At 42.8% G+C, this 18,916-nt stretch overlaps 1 protein-coding gene across 4 annotated transcripts in view; it reads left to right on the forward strand.

Annotated features, from left to right (window-relative positions):
* ANKRD44 (ankyrin repeat domain 44) overlaps window positions 1-18,916 on the forward strand; it is a 427,478-nt gene that overhangs the window by 317,196 nt on the left and 91,366 nt on the right. For all 4 annotated transcript variants that reach the window (XM_029606056.1, XM_029606057.1, XM_029606058.1 and 1 more), the window contains 4 exons: window positions 1,176-1,293; window positions 2,684-2,900; window positions 6,429-6,516; window positions 11,351-11,434. In XM_029606056.1, coding sequence (XP_029461916.1) covers window positions 1,176-1,293; window positions 2,684-2,900; window positions 6,429-6,516; window positions 11,351-11,434 — 507 coding nt within the window. The remainder of the gene's footprint in view (window positions 1-1,175; window positions 1,294-2,683; window positions 2,901-6,428; window positions 6,517-11,350; window positions 11,435-18,916) is intronic.

Genomic DNA, 18,916 nt, shown 5'->3' on the forward strand with positions numbered 1-18,916 from the left:
TTTGTTTTTCTAGTTAGTTAGTCGGACTTTTTGATCTTGCTTTGACAGGACGTTCGACTGAGGGGCTGTGGGTGGCACCTTACTATATGTGGGGAGCCCGTCGAGTTTTGCTCTGTCTCCATCTGCTGGTGCGGAGTCACAACCCAGGGTGTCTGGACTGATCCGTGGTACTACAGGAACGAAAATTATCAGGTAAGAACTAATTTTCATATAACGTACAATCATCAAAATAATTTTTTATTATTTACTTTAACACCTTATAAATTAAACCAAATCATTTATACTCATACATAACTGTAAAATGATTTACATGTATATATGTATCAAGAGCATGCCAAACAAATACATTACATGTAAATATACATTAAAAAGTCAGTCACCCACACACATACTAAATAAAAAATATACTGGAAAGAAAAATATTCTTTACAGTAACCACTAGAATTCTTACTCATACAGATCCAGATAGAGGTACTAGTTCTTAATTTTTTAAATGCTATGGAAATCTTCCCGAAAAAAAAAATACTGATTCTTCAACACCACTTAAGACTCCAAATAAGTAATCAAATAAATATATAAATTCCTCCTAGAGGAGCGATCAGATCTTCAAAGCACAAGTGCCTCCAAAGTGAAAAGTCAGATCTTCAATCTACCCCATGGATCTTCATATGGGAAGTTGTCCCTAAATGTATATATGTAGAAGATTAATCCTTTGGTAAGACCAAAAAATCTTAACCACTCTAACCCTGACGCATAGAGTGGAAACCTGATACATATATATTAGGCACAAGGTTAGAGCCACATCTCTGATACAGTCAGGGATTTTGTTATTTTGCCTCCAATTTTCTCAGATTTGTTTTTCCCCCCTCCTCACTAGAATTTTGGATCACAATTGACAAAATCTTGCTCATGGGCTTGCAGCCAGCTTGTTTGTAATTGTAATTCAGGACTGTGACTCTCTGTCCCTCTCCATGGGCTGGAAAGGAAGTGCATCTTTACAGTAACCTGCAGGCATTGCTCTAGCAGGCAGCACATAATCTGCCAGAGGCGAGAAAGGCAGGGTAGAATGTAAAACATTATTTCTGATGCACGTCATGCATTGTACTGTGTCAAAGTCAAGTTTTGGAACTCGTGACTTAAGCCCTTTTAATTTTTCTAATTCCTTTATTTCCTAGAACCCCACTGATGCTTGCCGTGGCGTACGGGCACATTGATGCTGTTTCCTTGTTACTTGAAAAAGAGGCATGCGTGGATGCAGCTGATCTTCGGGGATGCACGGCCTTACATCGTGGGGTAATGAAGATTTCTCAAGGTTTTCTGTTGCCCCCTAAGGATGTTGTGTACTCTGATGTGCAGGCCAATCAGAAAATAAGAGTTGAAGACTTTTTCCCATTCTTTTGCTATGCGAGAAGACCCTGATGAATCAGACCCTTTTGTCTCTGGTGTCTTGAATCATTTGCCAGTGCTGTTAATACAGACACAACCCAATGACCAATAGTGGAAGCCAGCATCAGGTGCCAGCTCTGTGGCCTTGTCTGGCTGTGCTAGGCCAGGTTGTCTGTGATTCACTGGCTTGGCTGCACACCAGAATGAATATTAAGTAACCTCTTATTTTTGCCAAGTCCAAAGTTAAAAAAATGGCCATTTGTTTGCCACCGAACAGCAAGGGTAGATTTACCAATAAGCAGAGCAGGCAAGGGCCTCCAGATAGCTGCCCCCAGTGGAGCAAGCGCACTGTTTACGGGGCCGATACAGGAAAACTTCGCGGGAGAGGCCGGTGAGCGCCCGCTCTCCTGATGTGCGCCCAGGCCACTCTCCTGGGTGCACGATTCGGAAGCCCAGGTATGCAAAATTAGGGCCCGCGGTAAAAAGAGGCGTTAGGTACACTAGCGCGTCCCTAGCGCCTCCTTTTTGACAGAAGCGGTGACTGTCAGCGGGTTTGACAGCTGACACTTAATTTTACTGGCATCGGTTATCGAACCCGCTGACAGCCACGGGTTCGGAAAACGGACGCTGGCAAAATTGAGCATCTGTTTTCCAACTCGCGGGCCGCGGGCAGAATTTGTTTTTTTTTTTTTTATCTTTGGGGCCTCCGACTTAATATCGCTATGATATTAAGTTGGAGGGTGTACAGAAAAGCAGTTTTTTCTGCTTTTCTGTACACTTTCCCGGTGCCGGCCGAAATTAACTCCTGTCTTTGGGCAGGAGTTAATTTCTGAGAATAAAATGTGCGGCTTGGCTGCACATTTTACTTTCTGAATCGCGCAGGACTAACTAATAGGCTCATCAACATGCATTTGCATGTTGTGGGCACTATTGGTTTCAGGGGGCTTGGACGCGTGTTTTCCACGCTCTATTACCCTTTACTGTATAAGGGGTAAAAATAGCACGTCAAAAACGCGGTCCAAATGGGGGCTAATTGTGTGCTCGGCCTGAGCGCACTTTACTGCAATCGGCCCGTGTGTGAGCAACTTGATTTACATTGTTGGAGGGCGGTGCCACCCATGGTCTTGTTGGGGGAGGGGAAGGTGGAGGCAGCCGGCTGTCCACCATGGCCTAAGGGCAGTCGGATGTATACATCTAAGTGCAGTGAGCTCTGCCCCAGAACTTGACCTTGTCTCAACTCTATAAACTAGGCAAATTCCAGCCTGCTCTTTTTCTTATCTCTCCATGTTACTGTCAGATCATGACAGGATATGAGGAGTGTGTTCAGATGCTGTTGGACCAAGAGGCATCCATTGTGTGCCAGGACAGCAGGGGAAGGACCCCTCTGCACTTTGCAGCAGCTCGAGGTCATGCCACGTGGCTGAGTGAGTTATTACAGCTAGCACTTTCAGAAGGGGAATTCAGCCTCACAGACTACCAAGGTTATACACCATTGCACTGGGCTTCTTATAATGGTAAGTTCTTCTGCAGTTTGCTTGCTGTATGCCATTTTATGTTTGTGCTATAACCAGTGGTTTTCAGCTTCAGCTAGTATAATTCTAATGAAAGGAAAAACTACCCAACTGCGTCACAGAGTTAGAAAAAATATACATCATATTGTTGAGCTCAGTGCCAATATGTTTCAGGGCTATAGCTCGTATTTTAATCCTAGGTCTCATATATATTTTTGTGGATTTTTTATTTCCCACATGTGCTCATGGTAAAACAAATGACACAATCCCATGCAAATTCTCCTGCTATAAAAGGTTGCTTATCAACCACAAATGGGTTGCATGGTCCCGAAAATCCTTTTATACTTCCGACACAGGACCTATATTTTGTCACAGCTGCTTCAGGGGGCGGTTTTCATTATATGATGTGCTGAGAAAGAGACCTCATTCAAGTGGCGTCCACATCAAGTTCCAAACATGTCTATTTCTCAGCATGTCTTAACTAATGAAACCGCCCCTGAAGTAGCTGTGACAAATATAGGTCCTGTGTCGGAAGTGTAAAAGGATTTTTGGGACAGTGCAACCATTTGTGGATGATAAGAAAAGTAACCGTCATACTGATGCTTTTATATCAGGAGACGTTGCATTGGGCTGGACTGTTTGTTTTAGCATGAGCACAACGTGGGGAAAAAAAAACACCAAACAAAAAAATATATATGAGACATATGATTAAAATACGAGCTATGCCTTGAAATGTATTGGCATTGAACGTGAAATAAGAGTCATAGCCCTGAAAACCTATTGGCAGAGATCAACAATTTGATAGTCTCTTTGTAAACTCTGTTGGGTAGCTTTACTTTTCTTTATTTGTATTACTACCATTGGGGGTTACTTTTTTTTTTTGTAATTCTAAATTAACCATCAGTGTAATAAGATATTGTCAGATGCTCACAGGAACAAGATTTCTGTGCAGTTTTACTTATTCTTTTAGCAAGCGGTATCAGGGACCTTAGTGACAGAGGGAAGGAGTCGACCACAGATCAGATAAAACCTGTGTGACAGCACAGAGGGCAGGTGGAAATGAGCAGCTGGGGTGAACTTAGATGGGCCTTTACTGCCAACATCTTCTACGTTTCTGTGCAGGGTTTGAAAAACTCCCACCAGGCATTACCAGGGAGGAAATGTGCTCGCCATGTCCTTTCTACTATGCCATCCACCCCAACGAAGAATATTTTTGAGGGGAAAGAGGACTGTGGATAATTCATATTGAGATTGCATTTCTTCTCTGAACGAGTGCCCAGTCCTACCCCTACCTCACCCCGTGTAGCACTCTCTCTTTCCCTCTCCTCTCACCACCCTCACTGGATACAGTTCTCTTTCTTCTCCATTCCCCACCCTCTCACTCACCTCACTCTCACCCAACCTCCAGTTCTCTCAATCCTGTCTGCTGCTGCTCTCCCTCTCTCTCTCTCTCTCTCTCTCTCTGTCCTCCCTGGTCCTCATTCCCAGGATTGCTCTCTGCTTCGAAGGAGGGAGATGAGGGCTGAAAGGAAAGAGAAATTTGGATTCAGGGACAACCAACACGAGCCATGACTTTTTTTTACAGTCTGGGGTACTCAGACTTTAAGAAAAAAAGTCTGACTCAGACTTTAAGAAAAAAATACAGGGCTGATTCTACGGCCAAGTCCATAAGCAAAGCACGTCAAGCAAAACTGACTGATTCATGGGGGTAACCTGCACGGCGCGGCAGATACTACCATGGGAAGCTTGCTGGGCAGACTGGATGGACCATCGGTCCCTTTTCTGCAGTCATTTCTATGTTTCTATGTCTTCCTCCTTTTCTATGTCTTCCTCCTGCTGGCTTCAAAGACATCACCACCTCTTCCACCGAAAAAATCCACTTGCCCCGGGCAAGCTTCTTGTCTCTACTGCTTTCTCTTTTAGTCTGTTCCTGCATCTTTCATTTTAGTCCCAATATATTTCATTTCCTGTATTTTTGACATTTTTTGAGATGCTTTTTTTTTTTTTTTTTTTTTTACAATGGCCACACTGCCTGCTTTTTAACACCCTTCCTCCCTGCAGTCCCCTTTCAGCTGTACATGCATCCATCTAATGTGTTTATGGGTTTAGATGAGGGTCCTCATAGCAGCACACTGATTTGAGTATTTATAATGGGGGGTGTGGTTCCATAGAAGGAGCTTTCAAACACTTAAAATCTATTTCTTTGAAAATGGCAAAAAGATAAAATCAGAGGGAAAAGTGTGTGTGTTAGGTGGAGAGGGAGGGAGGGGAGGGTCTTAAAGGTTGTGGTGTTAATTTTAACTTCCAGAAGCCAATATGTTAATATGCTGCTGAAAACCTGTGTGATTTATATTGACTTTGTAATAATACTTTTAATAATTAAAAAATGGTACTAAGATGGTGAATATTGGTATGATCAGGAGTCTAATCAGCTGTAGCATAACCTATTAGTTTTCCAAACCAATTTCAGTAAGTGCCTTCCATACACTGTCTCCTCCTAATCCCAATTCCTAGTACTCAGCTCTTTGCTATATAAGGCAAACCTTAAAGGCCCTACATGCGCCAAAACCAGGAGATATGCGCAGAAGTCAAGCCGGTACGCGTGGTGCGGATTTTAAAAGGCGTACCGGTATGTGTACAAAAGGTTTTTTTTAAGAGAGGGGCGGGGCGTGGGCATTGTCTGGGCGGGACATGGATGTTCCTGATTTTTGAATGAAACCAGTGTGTAAGTATTTATGCACACAAGCGCGCACCAGGGTCCCCTACTGGGTAATTTTACTTCTGCTATGGATGATATGTAAGTCATGAAACTAAACAAACCTAGGCTAGTCAGTGGGGTTTTAAGGGTTGGGGCTAACAGGGTAAAAGGGAGGCTATTTAATTAGGGGGGGTTAAGTCCTTTCCTTTAGCTGGGCGAACTGGGAATGAACTAGGGAAACTGGTAATTGCGTCGGTGTGTGTATCTACTAAAATTCCTCCACTTGCACGGTAGAGGCGGCATTTGCATGCAAATGTGCGCGTCTATATAAAATTGTGCGCACATGTACAGCCTATTTTATACCATGCGCGCATGTATGCATGTATGTTATAAAATGACTGCAGCGCGCGAACCGGAATACGAACATACATGTATGTCCATGCAGCTTTTTAAAAGTTACCGTCCCCGTTTCTGTGATAGGACGACTCTGCTCTGCTCTGCTTCTCTCAGAGGAAGCTTTCAGAGTACATGTAGCTCCATTCATTCTAAGAATGGATATCTTTGAGTCTGTTTCCATCATCTCACTATTACCTTCTCCCTGCCCTCTCATCATTTTTTTATGTGGTTTTTAAGTGTGACTCTCGTCCAAGATGGCATCCTTGTTACATGCACCCAAATAAGATACCCTGTCTCGCTACCTGGCAATCTCACCCACAGTGGCACCTTAAGGATGCAGGTCTCTATCCACAATAAGTAGCACCGATATCTGATGCACTTTTGTAGATGAATCTTTCTTCTTCTTGTTTGATATACTACTCTGCGTTCTCTTGTAGGTAATGAGAACTGTTTAGAGGTACTATTGGAACAGAAAACGTTTCGAAAGTTTGAGGGTAATCCTTTCAGTCCTTTGCACTGTGCTGTGTAAGTACCATAACACTTCTCAACTTCAAGCTTAGCTGTATAATTTTAGGGGTACGAGAATGAAAATATTTTAGAGATTTTTACTCTGACACCATCTTTCATACCATGATTGTAAATATTAATTTATTTTTTAACACCACTCAAAAATCATTTGCAAAAAGAGGCCAGCCTGGTGGCTCATTTGGTATGTCCTGTGCGCCGCTATAAGGCGATGCTGGGTTTGATTCCTGGCTCTGGGTCTTCTGCTTGGTTTGGCCTAGGGCTGGAAGATTGCTGCAGAAACAGCATTTATGGTCCCAAGTGTCATGCAGCAGTGACACCTAGTGGCCATATTTAGGACCAATGACTGCAGTTCTCAGAAGGAGCCCCAATGCGTGGGCTCCAGGTGAGAACTGAGATAAGTGAGTTGGGAGGAATTATAAAATAGGGGAAATAATCCCTGGGTAGTTGCAAACAAAGGCTCCTGGCAACATTGCCCAAAAGAGGCTGGTTCCAGTTGAGTGGGAAACCCAAATATGCAGAAAGAAACTGCTGAACAAAAGTAAATAAAAAAAAAAAAAAATGGAACAAAGTACACATTAAGTGATTTTATTAACTCTCAAATGTCATTGGTCCTGTTATAATGTGGATTTTTTTATCTTCTCTCCTGAGATAATTAGAATTAGCAGATGGTCCTCTACGCCTTTCCCACAAGTTTGCAATGTGAGAGATGTATGATACCAGTCATTAGAGAAGTGTAAAATCTGGATGTGAGATTTGACTCTGGGCTATCCTTTAAGGCTTATGTGAGAGCTGTCATGCATAGCTCGTTTTTTTAAGCTTCGTATGAGATGTAAGCTCAAGCCATACCTGAATCAAAATGACTTTTGTATGGTTCTCCAGACTCTCGTTCTAACAGGCTTAGATTACTGCAGTGCAGCTTGTCTAGGTCTTCCTGCATCTACCTTGAAAGTCTAACAGGTAATTCAGAATTTGGCCGCACGAGTCTGTACAGGATTCGTTTCAAACACATTACACAGATACTGTTCTCTTTTACACTATTTACCGATCGAATGGAGAATAACATTTAAAATCTTGATATTAAACTATAAAGCCATGAACAGTGAAGCTCCACAATGCATCAGTTCACTGTTAAAAATCGACAGGCCTGAAAGGAATTTGAGGTTCATAGGGAGGTGCCTACTTGATGTTCCCTCAGTATGTTCAGTAAAGCTTGCTGAATCACGAAGGAGAATGTTTGCTGAAGCCAGCCCTGTGTTGTGGAACAGCTTACCAGACACTCTCTGAAAAAAAACATGTGTTAAACTATTAAAAGGGCGTTAAAGACACATTTGTTCAATGAAGTTTTTAAAGGGCCATAGAGTAGCAGAGAATTTTTCATTAAAGTTGAGGAAATACTAGCACGTTTGATAAGCCTGTGACCTTTTTGTAGCAACGATGGACCTAAACTAGCCTGTTTCTAGCCTTGTTTGCAGAGATGATGGAGTTCAGTTTGTCCAAAAGTATGTTTTACCTATGAATGTCATTATTGTAAGCCGCTTAGATTATCAGATAATGTGGCATATAAAGCTTTTACTAAATAAATTACTGAAATATTGTAGTTATTATGGCGTCAGAGAGTTTATCGATATCACCCATGAATAAATGGTATAGAAGAAGAAGCCTCTTGAAATAGTTAAGAGTGGTAAATTGGAGCAGCTGAAATTATTGACTAGTGGGATTGTATACACTGTTTTGTTAGACTCAATAATAATGTCCATGACATCTGTTTAGCCTGGGATAGAGATTGCTTTCTTTCCAGTGCTGTGTTGATGAGTTTAATTTAAAGAGCATCTATTGTATTTTAATTTCCTCCTTTCCTTTTAGGATAATACACTAGCTCCTAAACATACACAGTGTATGTATATATATATATATATATATATATATATTTTTTTTTTTTAAAGATAAAATTGGCACAAAAACACACACATATATTGATCAATTGTCCTAGTTAATCATTCCTCATTCATACCACTTCTAAACACTTTTTAGTGTTATGCATTCATAGCATGTATAAATACCAACATTAAACATTGCCAAAATGTATACAGAGTGCTTGTAATGAAACAGTAAACACTGCAATAGAGTTGAACTTCAGGAAATATACTTTGTGTCTTGCAAATGAGTCACATGAAAGACACTTTTATTAAAAAGGGGATACAGTTGAACCACTGTCCACAAGAAAGGATACTGTGTAACTGTTTCACAGGAGTGTTGTGTAGAGTCCCATGCATATCTCTGTCACTTCACATAGGTTCCACTACTATTTCTGTGTCATGTATTGACTCTGTCCCAATGATTTTTCTGTATCCTGTTGAGTCTCCATTACACATCTGCTATGTCCTGTATTCTCTCTGTCCCTACAAAGGCCTCTGTTTCGCCATACAGACTTTTTCAGGGGAAATTATGGTTCATAATTATTCTTGCCTTGATTCCATGGACTGTATTTTAGTGAACAGAATTTGATCTCTTATTGTTGATTCTTTATATGTCGACTTGCCTATTCAGAGTCTCAAGACTTCAACTGTTGTTAATTAGCAGCTTGCTAAATACAGCATAATCATATGTGAACTTCCAGTGTCTTCTCAGCATGTTGGAAACCTTCCCATGTCTATTTGCCAGGGTTATATTTGTAGCAGACTTCACTGCCTCCTTGCAGTACAAATGCATTTGGGAAGGTTTCCAACATGCTGAGAAGACATTGGAAGTTCACATATGATTATGCTGTATTTAGCAACCTGCTAATTATCAGCAGTTGAAGTCTTGAGACACTGAATTGGCAAATCGACATATAAAGAATCAACAATAAGAGATTGAGTTCTCTTCACTAAATACATCGAAATGGCAGATGAAATTTAATGTGGATAAGTGCAAGGTGACGCATATAGGCAAAAATAACCCATGCTATCGTTACACAATGTTAGGTTCCATATTAGGTGCTACCACCCAAGAAAGAGATCTAGGTGTCATAGTGGATAACACATTGAAATCGTCGGTTCAGTGTGCTGCGGGCAGTCAAAAAAGCAAACAGAATATTGGGAATTATTAGAAAGGGAATGGTGAATAAAACAGAAAAGGTCTTAATGCCTCTGTATTGCTCCATGGTGAGACCGCACCTTGAATACTGTGTACAGTTCTGGTCACCGCATCTCAAAAAAGATATAATTGCGATGGAGAAGGTACAGAGAAGGGCTACCAAAATGATAAGGGGAATGGAACAACTCCCCTATGAGGAAAGACTAAAGAGGTTAGGACTTTTCAGCTTGGAGAAGAGACGGCTGAGGGGGGGATATGATAGAGGTGTTTAAAATCATGAGAGGTCTAGAATGGGTAGATGTGAATCGGTTATTTACTCTTTCAGATAATAGAAAGACTGGGGGCACTCCATGAAGTTAGCATGTGGCACATTTAAAACTAATCGGAGAATGTTCTTTTTCACTCAACGCACAATTAAACTCTGTAATTTGTTGCCAGAGGATGTGGTTAGTGCAGTTACTATAGCTGGGTTTAAAAAAGGATTGGATAAGTTCTTGGAGGAGAAGTCCATTACCTGCTATTAATTAAGTTGACTTAGAAAATAGCCACTGCTATTACTAGCAATGGTAACATGGAATAGACTTAGTTTTTGGGTACTTGCCAGGTACTTGCGACTTGGTTTGGCCACTGTTGGAAACAGGATGCTGGGCTTGATGGACCCTTGGTCTGACCCAGTATTGCATGTTCTTATGTTCTTATGTACAATCCATGGTATCAACACAAGAATAGTTATGAACCATAATTTCCCCTGAAGAAACAGAGGCCTTTGTCGGGACAGAGAGAATACAGGACATAGCAGAAGTGTAACGGAGACACCACAGGATACAGAAAAATCATTGGGACAGAGTCAATAATGACACAGAAATAGTAGTGGAACCTATGTGAAGTGACAGAGATATGCATGGGACTCTACACAACACTCCTGTGAAACAATTACACAGTATCCTTTCTTGTGGACTGTGGTTCAACTGTATCCCCTTTTTAATGAAAGTGTCTTTCATGTGACTCCCTTGCAAGTCACAAAGTATATTTCCTGAAGTTCAAATCTATTGCAAGTGTTTTATTGTTTCATTACAAGCACTCTATATATTTTGGCAATGTTTTATATTGGCATTTATACATGCTTTGAATGCATAACACTAAAGAGAGTTATAAGTGGTATGAATGAGGAATAATTGACTAGGACAACTGATCAATATATGCGTGCATTTTTGTGCCAATTTTATCTTTAGAATAGTTTTGATATTCTTTGTCATTGTGTAATAAAGCTTGCAGCATTACGCATCTTTCAAATCATTTAAAACATTAGTGGTGTTATTTACCCTATTTTAGGGTTCTCTGACAGGTGCACCATTTTAGGTACTCACATATCATTTTTATTTAAAGCCTAGATCCAATATACTATACATATTTAAAGACATTCTGCTTCTTGCCATGTGTTTTAGCTTCTGCATTGTTTGACATTGCTTGTGGTCTGAAGAAGCCTGACTGACCACCAGTTTCCTTGACTTTATGGCCATATTATGTAACAGGAAGGAAAGGACCATTAGTCAGAGGGGAACATCTTGTTCAGAACGTACTGAACTTGTTTGAGCAAGACAATATTATCGTTTGAATCTCAAAATCAGGATCAAGGTGCCAGGTGCTGAGGCCAAGTCATTAGCACCTGTTGGATAAAAGGGACAGGTTGAGAAAATGAGATGTCATTTCAAGTATTTGATTTGTTTTGTGCGTGTCTGTGTGTTTTCTGTTTCAGAATTAATGACCATGAAAATTGTGCGGCAATGCTCTTAGGGGCCATGGATGCCAGTATTGTCAATTGTAAAGATGCCAAAGGACGGTAAGTCCCACATATCAGCTGGGGTGGGGGATAGGGCAGTGGTATTTGCTTTCAAATGGGTCAGGGTTTCAGGATATTTCTGAGGAGCATGCTTGAGTTTTATTTGCATGCACACTGCCTCCATTGTATGCAAATCTATTTCAAGCATATTCATATTCATTAGGAATATCCTGATACCTTGCCCCATTTGTGGCCTTTGAAGACTGGAAGTGAATACCACTGGGATAGGGTTACCAAAAAGCTCCATGTCATGAGGGACCTCCTGAGCCAGTCTTGGTTTTGCCCCATGGCAGTTTCAGTTTTTCTAAGGTAGGACTTCATAGGCCCTGAGTTTCAATGGGGTTAAATCAGGACTAGTTGAACCTTGACCCTATGACGTTGAGCTTGTTGGTAACTTTGGGATAGACAGAATGAGAGATTCTTACTTGCATGCCTGAGGCTTTTATTCATTTTATTTATTTTACTTAATATTCCACAATTCCAAACAGCCTAAAGTGTCTTACACAATCAAGCAGTACAAATAAAATACATAAATCTAAGAAATTCAAACCCCACCCCAGCTCTAAAACCACTTTACCCTCAACAGCTCAAACAGAGCAAAAAAAAAAAAACCCACCCCCTACCACCAACATGAGATCCCACCCTAATCCCCATCAAATGTCTAAAGTAAGCTCAGTTCCTAGACTAAACACAGCAAACAAATGAATACCAGAGAGAGAACTCCAAACCAAGAGCTTGGCAATAAAGCCAAGATTGAAGATGTTTCTGAAGGACGAATAACTGTTTTCCAAGCACAATGCCACAGGGAGAGAATTCCACAATACAAGCATGGCACATCTAAAGGCCCACTGCCTCGTTACTGACAGCTTGGCCAAAGCTAAATAGCAAGTGACTAAGAATGCCTGCTGTGCTAGTCCCAGATTCTTACCCGGATGGTAATCCTGCAGTAGATTAGCCAAATAGGAAGGGACTGACTGAGTACGGCATGAATACTGCAAGAGCTGCAGTCACTTAAAATAAGCCAGCAGCAGGTCATGGAGCAGAGCATTACAATAATCTCAACAACGACTTACCAGAACATGAATAATATAAGACAAATCTTTTTTTCTCAAAGAAAGTTTGTAGCTGCGTGATTTGACATAAACAGACAAAAGAAGATTTTATTACAGTGGCAATCTGAGTCTCCGTTGTAAAGTCCACATCTAAATACTTCCCCCAAACTTCAAACTACAGGTTTAGGTTGTAGGGATACCTCATAAACTGAAGGCAACCTTAAGAGGTCTGTCCCAGCAGCTTATCTGTAAAGTAACTCTGACTTTAATGTATTGAGACACAACTTCAGATCTCGTCAGCTACTACATCCAAACGCGGCTGCTTGGTTAGACTCCCTCCTTTGCTCAAAGCTGAATGTCATCTACAAACAGATTACATTCAACAGCAAAAGAAAGAATAATATCAATATTTAAAAAGCTTGGGAGAAAGGACTGATTTTCTCAGGACACTGCAGAGAAGTTTCTTAGGAATGAGAACATCCACTTGCCCAGCAAACAAATTGGAATCTAATGGTCAGAAAAAATTGAAACCAAAGTAAAACCCTGCCAGAAATCTCAATTTCTTGTAATCATCAGAAAAAAACCAGGGATTGACATTACAAAAGGCAGCAGAAAGATTCAGTAACACAAGAAGGGACTCACCCCCTTGATCCTCATGCTTTCGAATCCTATTGACTAGAGCCACCAACACCGATTCAGTACCTCGCATCTTTCTAAATCCTGACTGCAAGGAACGTAATACTTGAGCTTCATCAAGAAAGTTCAGCAACTGGGAATAAATAACGTTTTCCATTAGTCTGGCCAAAACAAAGAAGATTGGAAATTGGGCAATAAAGTTGCAGTACTTTTGGGTCAGACCCTTGTTTTACAGAATCACTGTTAACTGCAGTCTCCTTGAGGACTGAAGGACGATGTCTTTGGGAAAGCATAGAGTAAACAAAAAATGGACAGCCATGGGTCAGCTCACCTCTTAATTCATTTACAAACTGTGAAGAAAGAAGATCTAAAGAGCAAGAAGTCTTTATCCCCTGAAGCGTTTTCTTAGTTTCCACTGGGGATGCTAACCTAAAATCTGGCAGTTGCAGAGAACCAAACCCTTGATCACCTTCTGGCAAAGGATCACACAGCATCAGGAACTTCCTTATTCACCACTGTTAAGTTAACTGGACAAGGAGGGGAAAAAAATCTGACCTGGACTGGATAGCTAAAATTTTGTTTTTAAAGAACGGTGAACCTCATCCCTAACCTGAGAGATTTGTGGACTTATGCGAGCCAAACTATGCACTAACTGGAGCAATCTTCTAAGATGATTGTCAGCGGCAGCTAACTGTGCTGGCAAATACATTTTCTCTGCCTTAGATTTTTAATTTGCATGCTCAATACAATATATTTTATATAACCTTGATTTATCCACCTTATTTCAAGCTGATGGGTCTGTTGTGTCAAAAGGCGCAAGCCTTCACAAAATCAGGGTGCCCTCTTTCTTGCTGTTGGTTGAGTTCTCAGAGAGTTATGTAGGCATAGCTTCCCTGGGTTGCACTTCATTACTGTAATCACTAGAACTGTCAGGCCTATCCAGTACCGAGCGGTAGGAAGAGCTGCGTTAGTGCCTACGGCACCCGTGGTTACCACCCGCACAGTGCAGCTCACCTACCGCTCGATCCTGAACACTAATTATATGTAAATGTAAACCGCGTCCGTAATGCCTTAGTCCCGCGCAACCCATTTTACTGGATAGAGCGCCTATACAGTATCCTGGGTGCGCGGGCCTAAGGCTTCACGCCACGCTGGTATCTGTCATTTCAAATGTCATTTGAAATGACAGATACCAGGAAGCGAAAAAAACCAAAAGCAAAAAGTAAGTCGCTTCGCCGCTTCACTCTTCCCTCCTCCCGGAGCAAGGCTGCTTTTCGCGCCCTGCTCCGGGAGGAGGGAAGAGTGAAGCGGCGAAGCGACTTACTTCTTGCTTTTGGTTTTTTTTTTGCTTCGCCGCTGTCAGTGTCCCCCCTCCTCTCGGAGCAGGGCGCGAAAAGCAGCCTTGCTCCGGGAGGAGGGGGAGACACTGACAGCGGCGAAGCAACGGCGAAGACAGCGGCGAAGCAAAAAAAAACCAAAAGCAATTTTGGTTTTTTTTTCTCAAAAGCGACAATTTTTTTTTTTTCCAAAAGCGACTTACTTTTGGGATCTGTCAAGATCCCAAAAGTAAGTCGCTTTTGGACGCCTGCCACTTACTTTTCTGAAGCCATCATCAGGAACACATGCGATCGTAGCTCCTCCCGACGAAGACAAAGATGGCCGCCTACACGGGGGAAGCGTACAATTGGCCGCTCAAGACGTGACGTCGTGACGTCACGTCTTGAGCGGCCAATTGACGTCAGTCTTCGCCGTTGCTTTGCCGCTGTCAGTGTCTCCCCCTCCTCCCGGAGCAAGGCTGCTTTTCGCGCCCTGCTCCGAGAGGAGGGGGGACACTGACAGCGGCGAAGCAAAAAAAAAACCGAAAAGTCGCTTCGCCGCTGTCTTCGCCGTTGCTTCGCCGCTGTCAGTGTCCCCCCTCCTCCCGGAGCAAGGCTGCTTTTCGCGCCCTGCTCCGAGAGGAGGGGGGACACTGACAGCGGCGAAGCAAAAAAAAACCGAAAAGTCGCTTCGCCGTTGCTTCGCCGCTGTCTTCGCCGTTGCTTCGCCGCTGTCAGTGTCCCCCCTCCTCCCGGAGCAAGGCTGCTTTTCGCGCCCTGCTCCGAGAGGAGGGGGGACACTGACAGCGGCGAAGCAAAAAAAAAACGAAAAGTCACTTTGCCGTTGCAGTCTCCGTGGCAGCCCCAGTCCGGACATCGGAGGGGGGCTGCAACGTTTTTTTCGCCTTTTTTTTTTTTTTTTGGCTTCGGGAGCAGGGGAGAGGACTGGGGCTGCCACAGAGACCGGCACCCATGATCGCGACCGGGGCAGGTGAGCGGGGGCTGGGGGAAAGCTTGCCATCTACCCTTACCCCTGCCTCTACCGCAGGGGTCAGGGTAGGCGGTAAGTTTGCAGGTTAAACGCGCGACAAAACGGCAGGGAAAACTAGCGATAGTCGGGGCGCGGGTTACGGGATGCTAGGGAATAGCTAATTCGCTCGTTTGCATGCAATATCGAGCTAATTCGCCTCGTTTGCATGCAATATACATGCCGCGGGCGGAAGGGGTTGCCCGGGGAATTTAGGACGCGGTAGGAGTAGGTTAAAGGGGATTCGGGATCGCAGGAAGGGCTAACGCGGCCGGAACGTGAGTAAAAAGCGGCTTAGGAGCAGGGTAAACGCAGCCGCACTTTACAGGATAGGCCTGTATGTAATTAAAAACTGCTGCAATCATACATTCATCCATACAAACCTCACTAAACTCACCAACATAACATTTAAAAGCATAACATGTACATTTATGAATCAACACCAATTACAAAGCAAAGTGCAAAGTTTCAAAATGTACCCCTCTATTCTGGAGGTCACAATGTTTGAGACTGCAAGGATTAAATAATGACACCCCCCCCCCCCCCCCCCCCCCGAGTACTGAGACGTGCCGTTATCTTGGTCAGACTGTTATTTTGGTAAAATGTTTTGTCCCCTCTAAGGATGAGGTCATGACACTAGGATGGTTTCTAGCTTGGTTGGGAACATGAAAAATGTCACAAAGTATACAATTTTGGAATCACTGGAGCATACATCTTGTGATGACTCTTCTGTTTCTGCTTATTGTCCTGTTGGAACAGTGGGTTGTGGCCAGTTTTAGACATGTTGGCCTCTTTATAAACTGTTATTTATAATCAGCCCAACTTTCAAAACTATTCGAGGTACACCATTTGCATACCTAAATGGGTCCCCAGAGACACTTACACCAGTGTTTTGTAGTGGCGGGAGCATATATCTGCCTTGAAAGTTTGCACATATGTTTCAGTATGCGCGTATATTTGTAAAGCAGGAAGACATATTCTTTCTCTGACCATTTAAAAATAAAATACAAAGTACATCTAAAAATTGTGTTTCACAGCGAAGTTTACATAAGTTATGCCATCTCGACACATTGGTTAATCTGTTATTTGTGCCACTTTCCAATAAACAATATTTGGAAAATAAATAGATAAATAAATAAATAAAATGCACATATTCATTTGTAACGGTTCACTTGCAATAACCCAGAATTAAAAGTGGAGGCAGGTATATTTAAAATATGCCCGTACTCTGCTTCCAAAAATACTTGCACGCATACTTGGAGTCACTAGTTTGCTGATACTGCCCACAGTCCACCCAGTCCTTCCAGCTCTTCACTTTGAACCCCCACAGTTCATCCAGACCTCCCATCCAAAAAGTGCAGAGAAAAGACCAGTCCAATTTCAATTGCGCAGCTCCATTAGCAGGTGTAACATGTTCAGAGACGTTTGGTAATATATGCACATATACCACTTACAAACTAGCAACCTGCACATGTATTTTTTAATCTCACCCTGGAAGTCCCCTAGGCTACCCCCTTTTTCATCCCATTAAAATGTACATGAAATACCGCACATATACGCGTACATGCAAAGTTTATAAAATATTATACAAGTACATACTGTTGATGCGCATGTATACCAAGGTTGAAATCTCACTTCTTATAGAAACATAGAAACATAGAAATGACGGCAGAAGAAGACCAAATGGCCCATCTAGTCTGCCCAGCAAGCTTCACACATATTTTCTCTCATACTTATCTGTTTCTCTTAGCTCTTGGTTCTATTTCCCTTCCACCCCCACCTTTAATGTAGAGAGCAGTGATGGAGCTGCATCCAAGTGAAATATCTAGCTTGATTCGTTAGGGGTAGTAGCCGCCGCAATAAGCAAGCTGCACCCATGCTTATTTGTTTTACCCCAGACTATGTTATTAGCCCTTATTGGTTGTTTTTCTTCTCCCCTGCCGTTGAAGCAGGGAGCTATGCTGGATATGCGTGACGTATAAGTCTTCTCCCATGCCGTTGAAGCAGAGAGCCATGCTGGATGTGCATCGAAAGTGAAGTATCAGGCACATTTGGTTTGGGGTAGTAACCGCCCGTAACAAGCCAGCTACTCCCCGCTTTGTGAGTGCGAACCCTCTTTTCTTCTCCCCTGCCGTTGAAGCAGAGAGCTCTGCTGGATGTGTGAAGTATCAGTTTTTCTTCTCCCCTGCCGTTGAATCAGAGAACTTTGCAGTATATGCATTGAAAGTGAAGTATCAGGCTTATTTGATTTGGGGTAGTAACCGCCGTAACAAGCCAGCTACTCCCCTCTTTGTGAGTGTGAATCCTTTTTTCCACATTTCCTCTTGCTGTTGAAGCTTAGAGCGATGTTGGAGTCACCGTAAGCCTGTGTATGTTTATTTAATAAGGGTATTGACTCCAGGCAGTAGCCATCATTCTGGCGAGTCACCCACTCTTCATTGGCAGCCTCTTGACTTTATGGATCCACAGTGTTTATCCCACGCCCCTTTGAAGTCCTTCACAGTTCTGGTCTTCACCACATCCTCCGGAAGGGCATTCCAGGCATCCACCACCCTCTCCGTGAAGAAATACTTCCTGACATTGGTTCTGAATCTTCCTCCCTGGAGCTTCAAATCGTGACCCCTGGTTTCTGCTGATTTTTTTCCTTCGGAAAGGTTTGTCGTTGTCTTTTGATCATTAACACCTTTCAAGTATCTGAAAGTCTGTATCATATCACCTCTGCTCCTCCTTTCCTCCAGGGTGTACATATTTAGATTCTTCAATCTCTCCTCGTACGTCATCCGATGAAGATCCTCCACCTTCCTGGTCGCCCTTCTCTGTACCGCCTCCATCTTGTCTTTGTCTTTTTGAAGGTACGGTCTCCAGAACTGAACACAGTACTCCAGGTGAGGCCTCACCAAGGACCTGTACAAGGGATAATCACTTTCCTTTTCTTACTCGATATTCCTCTCTCTATGCAGCCCAGCATTCTTCTGGCTTTAGCTATCGCCTTGTCGCATTGTTTCGCCGACTTCAGATCATTAGACACCATCACCCCAAGGTCCCTCTCCTGCTCTGTGCACATCAGCCTTTCCCCCCCCCATCGAATACAGTTCATTCGGATTTCCACTCCCCATATGCATGACTTTGCACTTCTTGGCATTGAATCTCAGCTGCCATATCTTTGACCACTCTTCCAGTTTCCTTAGATCCCGTCTCATTCTCTCCACTCCTTCCGGCGTGTCCACTCTGTTGCAGATCTTAGTGTCATCCGCAAAAAGACAAACCTTACCTTCTATCCCGTCCGCAATGTCGCTCACAAAGATATTGAACAGGACCGGTCCCAACACCGATCCTTGCGGTACACCACTTAAAACCGCTCTCTCTTCAGAGAAGGTTCCATTTACCATCACACGTTGTCTTCTGTCCGTCAACCAATTTGCAATCCAGGTCACCACCTCGGCACTCACTC

The sequence above is a fragment of the Rhinatrema bivittatum genome, chromosome 6 (assembly GCF_901001135.1).
Source record: "Rhinatrema bivittatum chromosome 6, aRhiBiv1.1, whole genome shotgun sequence".
NCBI classification, from domain to species: domain Eukaryota; kingdom Metazoa; phylum Chordata; class Amphibia; order Gymnophiona; family Rhinatrematidae; genus Rhinatrema; species Rhinatrema bivittatum.